Below are 11,996 nucleotides of genomic sequence, written 5' to 3' on the forward strand. Positions count from 1 at the left end.
TGGCAGTCCGTTATCGCTGCCATTAAACCTTATCGGGCGCATTGCCAACGCATGCGCTAGCGATGTGCTGTTATTCAGTGACGGAGCCTCGGACGTGGGCTGCAGCGTCTGAGGCTCAGTCACCGCTAGCACAGGTGAATCATCTGCGCTAGCGGCATAGCATAACGCAATGGCGTGTATGCTATAGCATTAACGCAGCCCATCAACGCTATGGGTTGAACGGGCTGCTTTAATGCAATGTAAACTTGGCCTAAAACCCAGCAGCATTGCAATACCAGCAGAAACCTAGTAATCAAGTGATCGCCAAGGTCCTACAGAATCATAATGATAATCAGTGATAATCATAGTGATAATCATCAGCACTAGCAATGTATCCACCAAAAGGAGAAGACAGAAGTGGTATTAAACAGCTTCTGTCTTCTCCCCAGTGTCCACAGGTATGTATGACAACCAGGCACTAGATCTGCTGCTGATAGATCACAGGGGCCTTATTTGCACTGCGTAAAATTACAATGGCATTGGTATAAGGATCAAGATCAAGTGCCATAAATTTATGTACAATAAAAATATGATATTTAATGCAGCAACTAAAATAAGCGCTACCAATAGTACATGTACATATTAAGATTACGGTACTCTTTGTGCTTTAGCAAGTTCCTCTTTTAGTCGCTCATTTCCTTTTTCTCGGACTTCGAGCACAGATGGGCTCCGTAAACGGTACAGGCTGTCTGTACTCCTATTAAGGATATCATCTGGACCATCCATCGCATCCAACACTGCTCCCTGCAAAAATTCCCGCTCTGCCCGATTGCTGTCCTTCCTTCGTCCACGTTTGGGAGAACATGTCTGACATCCCGAGGTAGAACAAGATAAAGTATCTGTCTGATTAGTGCTGTAAATGATATAGAATATTTGCATGTCAGAATGGTTTTTTTCTCAGTTTTTTGTAAAACCTAACAAACAAAAAAAAAAAAAAAAAAAAAAAAAACACATTGCACAGAATAACTGAGTTAACTGCTAATGCATGGGAACATATGAAGTTTTTCCCACTGTGATGTCATTCCAGGCATCATTTTATCATGTCCAGTGACCACTAGTGATGAGGGAACGTGCTCTGATAACAAACAGGCAATCCCCCGCATGTGTTGTGGCTGTCTATTAGCTGCAAAACATACCGCCACAGGACTCTAAAAATTATTAGAGCAAGCCCAAGATACTCAGATAACACGTTATCCGAGCACAATTGCGCATCACTAGTGACCACCACTCACACAGTGCTCCATACAGCATAAAAGGGCCCCACATTAAAGAAAAAAAAAAAACAAACTCCACTCTTGGCACAATGGGAGTGTTGTAATATTATTGCGTCCGCTGAGCTATCAGATGCAGAAGGAGACTGATGGCAGAAGGACGCTCCCTCCTCAAGCATTGCCCACAACTGTATAAGAATCCAGGATGCAAATACAGTTTAAAGTGCAATGCCGATGTTGCGGGACAAATATAATCACCCTGTTGGGTCACATTTGGCAGCAAGACAGAGTTTGACATATGTGGCATAGCCGAATGAGACATTGTTTTTGCTGGATAAGTTGTACTTTTGAATGACAACGTTGATTTTACCATATAGCGTAGAGGAAAGTGCTAAATAAATTCCAAAAAAGGCCAATTCCACAATTATTTTTTGTTTATTTTTTCCTATTTATCATTTCACTATATGGTAAAACTGAAATGGGAACATGACTCTCCCAGTCAGTATAAGTATGCAGATAGTGGGTTCATAGCTGGCCTCCAATGAAGGAGTAGAACCATCTCAAGGAGGATCACAAGGAAATGGACAGCATGTGACTTACATATGAGCGTCTGAGCAAAGGGTCTGAATACTTATGACCATGTGATATTTCCGGTTTTCTTTTTTATTAAAATTTGCAAAAATTTCTACATTTCTGTATTTTCTCAGTCAAGATGGGGTGCAGAGTGTACACTAAAGTGAAAAAAATTAACTTTTTTGAATTTACCAAACAGCTGCAATGAAAGTGAAAAATTTAAAGGGGTCTGAATACTTTCTGTACCCACTGTACCAATTATGAATAGCTTTTTTTATATTTTAAGTAGTGAAAAAAATGTGTAAACTTGTATGAAAACAATCCATTTGTATGGTTTGTGTCACCATTTTCCAAGACCTGTAGAGTTCTCATTTTTTGGGCTATGGGGCTTATTTTTTGCTCCCGGAGCAGACGTTTTTACCAATAAAATATTGGTGTAGATATGAGGTTTTGATCAGCTCTTATAAAATAACAATCTGTACAGGTTACGTGAATATACAAGTGTTCCTGATGAATGCCTGCACAAAGATAGTTACATTTGGAAGGAAGTTAGAGAGGAAATTATTTAAAATTGAAAAACCTCAATATGGGGGGAAAAAAGCCTTTATACTTAAACCTTTATGGACCTCAATGACCTTTTATCTGGCCCCCGGGCAGATTCCCAGGGACCTCAGTGCTTGGGTTGGCAGCTGGCTCTTTAAATTTCTTCTTGCTCCGTGAGTGCGCTCACGCCATCTTCACTACTGAACATTAAGGTGCGTGCAATGATCGGATTAGACACGGATACCACTGCCAGTGTCAGAATGTACTTTGTGTGCGAATTATACGGCCCCCGAAGGATAGTATAAATAATCAAAAGGCCCTTGCAGAAAAAATAAGTTTCCCCACCCCTGCGTTAAAACAGTGTAAGAATTAGATACATCCCATGCCACATCAACGCCGCCATTTCTGCAGCACTCCCAACATGTTTACAGGGCTGCAACAGCAGTCCCATGCTACAGACACAGGATGTAACTGCCGCAGCCAGACTGAAGTAGCAGTCCCATGCTACAGACACAGGATGTAACTGCCGCAGCCAGACTGAAGTAGAAGCCCAATGCTACAGACACAATGTAACTGCCGCAGCCAGACTGAAGTAGCAGCCCCATGCTACAGACACAGGATGTAACTGCCGCAGCCAGACTGAAGTAGCAGTCCCATGCTACAGACACAGGATGTAACTGCCGCAGCCAGACTGAAGTAGCAGCCCAATGCTACAGACACAATGTAACTGCCACAGTCAGACTGAAGTAGCAGTCCCATGCTACAGACACAATGTAACTGCCGCAGCCAGACTGAAGTAGAAGCCCAATGCTACAGACACAATGTAACTGCCACAGTCAGACTGAAGTAGCAGTCCCATGCTACAGACACAGGATGTAACTGCCGCAGCCAGACTGAAGTAGCAGTCCCATGCTACAGACACAGGATGTAACTGCCGCAGCCAGACTGAAGTAGCAGTCCCATGCTACAGACACAGGATGTAACTGCCGCAGCCAGACTGAAGTAGAAGCCCAATGCTACAGACACAATGTAACTGCCGCAGCCAGACTGAAGTAGAAGCCCAATGCTACAGACACAATGTAACTGCCGCAGCCAGACTGAAGTAGCAGCCCCATGCTACAGACACAGGATGTAACTGCCGCAGCCAGACTGAAGTAGCAGCCCCATGCTACAGACACAGGATGTAACTGCCGCAGCCAGACTGAAGTAGCAGTCCCATGCTACAGACACAGGATGTAACTGCCGCAGCCAGACTGAAGTAGCAGCCCAATGCTACAGACACAATGTAACTGCCACAGTCAGACTGAAGTAGCAGTCCCATGCTACAGACACAGGATGTAACTGCCGCAGCCAGACTGAAGTAGCAGTCCCATGCTACAGACACAGGATGTAACTGCCGCAGCCAGACTGAAGTAGAAGCCCAATGCTACAGACACAATGTAACTGCCACAGTCAGACTGAAGTAGCAGTCCCATGCTACAGACACAGGATGTAACTGCCGCAGCCAGACTGAAGTAGCAGCCCCATGCTACAGACACAGGATGTAACTGCCGCAGCCAGACTGAAGTAGCAGTCCCATGCTACAGACACAGGATGTAACTGCCGCAGCCAGACTGAAGTAGCAGCCCAATGCTACAGACACAATGTAACTGCCACAGTCAGACTGAAGTAGCAGTCCCATGCTACAGACACAGGATGTAACTGCCGCAGCCAGACTGAAGTAGCAGTCCCATGCTACAGACACAATGTAACTGCCGCAGCCAGACTGAAGTAGAAGCCCAATGCTACAGACACAATGTAACTGCCACAGTCAGACTGAAGTAGCAGTCCCATGCTACAGACACAGGATGTAACTGCCGCAGCCAGACTGAAGTAGCAGTCCCATGCTACAGACACAGGATGTAACTGCCGCAGCCAGACTGAAGTAGAAGCCCAATGCTACAGACACAATGTAACTGCCGCAGCCAGACTGAAGTAGAAGCCCAATGCTACAGACACAATGTAACTGCCACAGTCAGACTGAAGTAGCAGTCCCATGCTACAGACACAGGATGTAACTGCCGCAGCCAGACTGAAGTAGCAGTCCCATGCTACAGACACAGGATGTAACTGCCGCAGCCAGACTGAAGTAGAAGCCCAATGCTACAGACACAATGTAACTGCCGCAGCCAGACTGAAGTAGAAGCCCAATGCTACAGACACAATGTAACTGCCGCAGCCAGACTGAAGTAGAAGCCCAATGCTACAGACACAATGTAACTGCCGCAGCCAGACTGAAGTAGCAGCCCCATGCTACAGACACAGGATGTAACTGCCGCAGCCAGACAGAAGTAGCAGTCCCATGCTACAGACACAGGATGTAACTGCCGCAGCCAGACTGAAGTAGCAGCCCAATGCTACAGACACAATGTAACTGCCACAGTCAGACTGAAGTAGCAGTCCCATGCTACAGACACAATGTAACTGCCGCAGCCAGACTGAAGTAGAAGCCCAATGCTACAGACACAATGTAACTGCCACAGTCAGACTGAAGTAGCAGTCCCATGCTACAGACACAGGATGTAACTGCCGCAGCCAGACTGAAGTAGCAGTCCCATGCTACAGACACAGGATGTAACTGCCGCAGCCAGACTGAAGTAGCAGTCCCATGCTACAGACACAGGATGTAACTGCCGCAGCCAGACTGAAGTAGAAGCCCAATGCTACAGACACAATGTAACTGCCACAGTCAGACTGAAGTAGCAGTCCCATGCTACAGACACAGGATGTAACTGCCGCAGCCAGACTGAAGTAGCAGTCCCATGCTACAGACACAGGATGTAACTGCCGCAGCCAGACTGAAGTAGAAGCCCAATGCTACAGACACAATGTAACTGCCGCAGCCAGACTGAAGTAGAAGCCCAATGCTACAGACACAATGTAACTGCCGCAGCCAGACTGAAGTAGAAGCCCAATGCTACAGACACAATGTAACTGCCACAGTCAGACTGAAGTAGCAGTCCCATGCTACAGACACAGGATGTAACTGCCGCAGCCAGACTGAAGTAGCAGCCCAATGCTACAGACACAATGTAACTGCCACAGTCAGACTGAAGTAGCAGTCCCATGCTATAGACACAATGTATGGTAACTGCCGCAGCCAGACTGAAGTAGAAGCCCAATGCTACAGACACAATGTAACTGCCACAGTCAGACTGAAGTAGAAGCCCAATGCTACAGACACAATGTAACTGCCGCAGCCAGACTGAAGTAGAAGCCCAATGCTACAGACACAATGTAACTGCCGCAGCCAGACTGAAGTAGCAGCCCCATGCTACAGACACAGGATGTAACTGCGGAAGCCAGACTGAAGTAGCAGCCCCATGCTACAGACACAGGATGTAACTGCCGCAGCCAGACTGAAGTAGCAGTCCCATGCTACAGACACAATGTAACTGCCGCAGCCAGACTGAAGTAGAAGCCCAATGCTACAGACACAATGTAACTGCCACAGTCAGACTGAAGTAGCAGTCCCATGCTACAGACACAGGATGTAACTGCCGCAGCCAGACTGAAGTAGCAGTCCCATGCTACAGACACAGGATGTAACTGCCGCAGCCAGACTGAAGTAGAAGCCCAATGCTACAGACACAATGTAACTGCCGCAGCCAGACTGAAGTAGAAGCCCAATGCTACAGACACAATGTAACTGCCACAGTCAGACTGAAGTAGCAGTCCCATGCTACAGACACAGGATGTAACTGCCGCAGCCAGACTGAAGTAGCAGTCCCATGCTACAGACACAGGATGTAACTGCCGCAGCCAGACTGAAGTAGAAGCCCAATGCTACAGACACAATGTAACTGCCGCAGCCAGACTGAAGTAGAAGCCCAATGCTACAGACACAATGTAACTGCCGCAGCCAGACTGAAGTAGAAGCCCAATGCTACAGACACAATGTAACTGCCGCAGCCAGACTGAAGTAGCAGCCCCATGCTACAGACACAGGATGTAACTGCCGCAGCCAGACTGAAGTAGCAGTCCCATGCTACAGACACAGGATGTAACTGCCGCAGCCAGACTGAAGTAGCAGCCCAATGCTAAAGACACAATGTAACTGCCACAGTCAGACTGAAGTAGCAGTCCCATGCTACAGACACAATGTAACTGCCGCAGCCAGACTGAAGTAGAAGCCCAATGCTACAGACACAATGTAACTGCCACAGTCAGACTGAAGTAGCAGTCCCATGCTACAGACACAGGATGTAACTGCCGCAGCCAGACTGAAGTAGCAGTCCCATGCTACAGACACAGGATGTAACTGCCGCAGCCAGACTGAAGTAGAAGCCCAATGCTACAGACACAATGTAACTGCCGCAGCCAGACTGAAGTAGAAGCCCAATGCTACAGACACAATGTAACTGCCACAGTCAGACTGAAGTAGCAGTCCCATGCTACAGACACAGGATGTAACTGCCGCAGCCAGACTGAAGTAGCAGTCCCATGCTACAGACACAGGATGTAACTGCCGCAGCCAGACTGAAGTAGAAGCCCAATGCTACAGACACAATGTAACTGCCGCAGCCAGACTGAAGTAGAAGCCCAATGCTACAGACACAATGTAACTGCCGCAGCCAGACTGAAGTAGAAGCCCAATGCTACAGACACAATGTAACTGCCGCAGCCAGACTGAAGTAGCAGCCCCATGCTACAGACACAGGATGTAACTGCCGCAGCCAGACTGAAGTAGCAGTCCCATGCTACAGACACAGGATGTAACTGCCGCAGCCAGACTGAAGTAGCAGCCCAATGCTACAGACACAATGTAACTGCCACAGTCAGACTGAAGTAGCAGTCCCATGCTACAGACACAATGTAACTGCCGCAGCCAGACTGAAGTAGAAGCCCAATGCTACAGACACAATGTAACTGCCACAGTCAGACTGAAGTAGCAGTCCCATGCTACAGACACAGGATGTAACTGCCGCAGCCAGACTGAAGTAGCAGTCCCATGCTACAGACACAGGATGTAACTGCCGCAGCCAGACTGAAGTAGAAGCCCAATGCTACAGACACAATGTAACTGCCACAGTCAGACTGAAGTAGCAGTCCCATGCTACAGACACAGGATGTAACTGCCGCAGCCAGACTGAAGTAGCAGTCCCATGCTACAGACACAGGATGTAACTGCCGCAGCCAGACTGAAGTAGAAGCCCAATGCTACAGACACAATGTAACTGCCGCAGCCAGACTGAAGTAGAAGCCCAATGCTACAGACACAATGTAACTGCCGCAGCCAGACTGAAGTAGAAGCCCAATGCTACAGACACAATGTAACTGCCGCAGCCAGACTGAAGTAGAAGCCCAATGCTACAGACACAATGTAACTGCCGCAGCCAGACTGAAGTAGAAGCCCAATGCTACAGACACAATGTAACTGCCACAGTCAGACTGAAGTAGCAGTCCCATGCTACAGACACAGGATGTAACTGCCGCAGCCAGACTGAAGTAGCAGCCCAATGCTACAGACACAATGTAACTGCCACAGTCAGACTGAAGTAGCAGTCCCATGCTATAGACACAATGTACGGTAACTGCCGCAGCCAGACTGAAGTAGCAGCCCCATGCTACAGACACGATGTAACTGCCGCAGCCAGACTGAAGTAGCAGCCCCATGATACAGACACAGGATGTAACTGCGGAAGCCAGACTGAAGTAGAAGCCCAGTGCTACAGACACAGGATGTAACTGCCGCAGCCAGACTGAAATAGCAGTCCCATGCTACAGACACAGGATGTAACTGCCGCAGCCAGACTGAAATAGCAGTCCCATGCTACAGACACAATGTAACTGCCGCAGCCAGACTGAAATAGCAGTCCCATGCTACAGACACAGGATGTAACTGCCGCAGCCAGACTGAAATAGCAGCCCCATGCTACAGACAATGTAACTGCCGCAGCCAGTCACATGCTATAGACAGTATGCAACTGCTGCAGCCTTGTAAACAATTTAAGGAAATGATATAAAAACAACATTAATGCTTATTTATAGAAAGAGGGGAATAAAGGCACTCACCATGCCATTGATCTATGAAAAACACTCTGGGCACTATGACAAAGGGAGTTTTTTTTACACCAGAAACGCGTCAGGTTTTTAATATGCAGAGTAAATCCCTTTGTTATTAATTAAATTAAAAATAAAGATTTTTCATTTTACATTTATTGGATGGATGTGCCGGATTTCTCCTACACCGTACTTCTAATGCTTAGAAATTCAAAATCACTACCAGCCTATGGGACAATTTAGTCTGAAAACCAATAACGCCGTTAGTCTGTTGTCTCACCTTATTCCTTTAACATCCCGACAGTTTAAATGTCTTGGAGACGAATACACAGGCTGTGTTGGTAGGTCTGATGCATTTAATGTGTTTGGTTGAATAGGGCTTGAACCAACACTTAAATGTCTGTAGATGATGTTGGGCGAGGTAGTAGTTTCTTGAGGCTTTATATCGATAACGCCAACATCTGGAGTTGTGGGTGAAGCAAGATTTACTTCATGAAAACCTTCAAGGGGGTCGCTAGCCATAGTAAACGCATCATCCAGGGACCTGGGGGAAGGAGGGGGAATTCACATTAGTCAATAGCTGCTACAAACAGACTTTGGTTTTTTTTTTTAACAAACTGTAAAGTCAGATCAGTGTTCCTCAATAGTGGCAGCGGGCCAGTTAGGTGGCAGAGAGGTTTGGTGCCTGATCACCAGCATGGGTCGCAATTTCGGGAGAAGGGATAGTAATTGGAAGCATGTTATATGCATGGAGCAACAGGAGGAGTTTCATATATTGACGTTAACCCCCTTTATCCCTAGGTGGGTAGTATAAGGCACTAGCACTTTACATTTTCGGTCAGGACACACTAGCCTTACCTGAACCTTTATTGTTTGTGTCTCAGATTTAATCTAGTAATCATGCATGGTATACTCTTGGATTAAACGTCTGTTGTATTTATTGAATAGGTCATTAAAAATTATACTTTTTTTAGTGATTGTGGACTCTGTACTCCGCTTCTTTTTGTATTTAGTGAGCATACAACCCAAATCCCTATACTGTATTTGTAGCAGTTCTGTGTCTCTGCCTGCATGCAATTGAATGAAGATATAAGAATATTTAAAGAGTTCAGCGACTCCATGACTTTTTTTGTTATTTGATGTGTGGTGGGGAGGATAAAAACACACAAGGAGAAACAGGATTGCAGTAGGCATCCAAACCTCTGTGGCCGTTCAGTCTTGTATTGTTTCCCCAGTCTGCAAGTAGCAATGCAATATTAGCAATAGATAACCGCTGTGAGGTATAGTCTTTGTTACTGCATCCATAATAGCACACAGAATAATTAAAAAAATAAATCTATTTCTATTTCTCAAGGGCAAAGGCTTATCTGCTTGCAACTTTATCCTGTTTAACAGTAATGCTCTTTACACCAGTAACTTAGTGGTGTGCAAGCGTCATAATACCTTCAATGGAAAAGTACCAACATGCGACAGAACTGAACACCCAACTACGGTATATTCATCATTACATCTACTTCACTGTGAGCGCAAAAGCTAAACTCAAACTACCGTACATTCACTCTGCAGAACCCTTAAGTGCATTAGATTATTACAAATAAATGACCGATAGATGCGGCCATGAACAAGGACATTTTTCAAACTAAGAAAATTCTACACAAAGGAAAATTTGTCAGTCTCCCTTGTTCACTTGTCATCTAAACATTTTATACAAAATCTGTAAAACAAAAACTTTCTCCCAGCTCTGTGTGTACATAAGAAGGGACAATTGTTGTATAATGTGAAAAGTTTGTAAAGTTACACATTTCCCACACTGCAGCATAAATGTAACCACAAACTACAGATTTCAGACATGTCGTGAAAGAGAAACATCAAATACCATTGAAATAGGGATTTTTGTGTACTCACCGTAAAATCCTTTTCTCCAAGCCATTCATTGGGGGACACAGACCGTGTTCTTGCTGTGTCCCCCAATGAGGCGAAGGAGAAATAGGGATTTTTGTGTACTCACCGTAAAATCCTTTTCTCCGAGCCATTCATTGGGGGACACAGCAAGAACACGGTCTGTGTCCCCCAATGAGGCGAAGGAGAAAATAATCCTATCTACCTAATCAAAACCAATTTCTCCATAACACAAACACGCTGAATAGGTTCATTACTATAATTTGAAGAGAAAATGAACTAGAACCACAAATGGTGGGTAAATGTTGCTGGAAGACAGACAGCAATGCAATGAAACTAGCTTTCAGTATGGTGAGCTCTAGGAAATGGGTTTCTCATGTTGCAGTAAATTACTTTTGATAATTATCCTTGTGAAAGAAAAGCAAGACTCTGTCATGGCCAGGGGTAAAGTTACACGGAACGAAGGCTTCTCATGCATCTTTAATACTTTTCTAGTGGGAAGATATAAGAAGAAATACAAAGGCATATGGACATTGCACAACAGATGCCAAATACAAAAGCTTTTACCGTTGGGAGTAGTGATCTGACAGCAGACCAAGACACACACGTCCACCCGCATAGCTGCATCATCCCATGTGTCCAAAGAGGTTAGAGTGAGCGTGCCCTTCCACCACCAACACCAGGGAGTTGCAGACTGGTTGACCTGGCAGTTGGGGTCTAATGAATCACACTGGCCATCTTAGAACTCACGTTGTTCACACAACATCTTTTAAACTCCAGTAAACCAGTAGCCAAGTTGTTCAAACAGAAGATGCTTCGCGAAACTGGCATTTTCTTCCTGAAGAGTCCATTGTGATGCTTTTTGTGGCTCCCCGAGTGGCTCTGATGGTTTTGGCAGATGGTGCTTTTTTACGGGTTTTCTAATCATTTTTCAATATTTTTTTTTATCATTTCCCTATAGTTTTACGTATTTATTTCACTGAAATGGCAAAAAGTTCATAAAGACATAAAAGCATCTTTTGAGTTTTCCCTTTGACTTTTATTGTAAAGTACAGAAAGTTAAAAAAAACATTCAAAAACATTGTACATATGGACAGCAAGTTGATTTTACATGGAAATGCATTCTTTGGAGTTTTTTTTTTTTTTAATAGGCCTCAAATACTGGAATGTGCCTGAAAAAGTCATGTATATATGTACCTTTTTCAGCAAACGCTGTAGGACAGCATGATAGGACAATGCTGAGTGTCAAAGAGCAATACTGGATGTTCATGTATCCTGTAGGACTAGTATTATACTACTAAAAAATTGTTTTATTACTTGTTAACCCCTTGGTGCCATATGTGTACACCAACTGCTAAAAGCTCACTCCATAGAGCAGGCGTGCTGTACAGGCAGAACTCAAAACCATCTACTGTCAAAGCTTAAGGTCCTACCAGTCACGGGATAGCAATCGGCTGTCACGGCAGACAGATCGCAAACCGGTAATTATACAACAGACTGCAACACTACAGCATTACACTCAATCAAGTCCCAAAAGGCAACCAATGGAAAAAATATTCTCTCTCTCTCTAATATATACAGCTCTGGCAAAAATTAAGAGACCACTGCAAAATTTTCAGTTTGTCCGATTTTTCGCTTTATAGGTATATTTGAGTAAAATGTAAAATTGTTCTTTTATATTTATTTTAT

At 45.0% G+C, this 11,996-nt stretch overlaps 1 protein-coding gene across 1 annotated transcript in view; it reads right to left on the reverse strand.

The window, feature by feature from the left end:
• The window catches only part of RAB3IP (RAB3A interacting protein), a 97,160-nt gene that overhangs the window by 73,834 nt on the left and 11,330 nt on the right, over window positions 1–11,996 (reverse strand). The window contains exons 2-3 of the mRNA XM_069764618.1: window positions 8,689–8,952; window positions 637–892 (exon numbers count right to left, since the gene is read on the reverse strand). Of these exons, the coding sequence (XP_069620719.1) occupies window positions 637–892; window positions 8,689–8,930 (498 nt within the window). The 5' untranslated portion in view covers window positions 8,931–8,952. The remainder of the gene's footprint in view (window positions 1–636; window positions 893–8,688; window positions 8,953–11,996) is intronic.

Source organism: Ranitomeya imitator, chromosome 4 (assembly GCF_032444005.1).
Source record: "Ranitomeya imitator isolate aRanImi1 chromosome 4, aRanImi1.pri, whole genome shotgun sequence".
In the NCBI taxonomy this organism is placed as follows: Eukaryota; Metazoa; Chordata; class Amphibia; order Anura; family Dendrobatidae; genus Ranitomeya; species Ranitomeya imitator.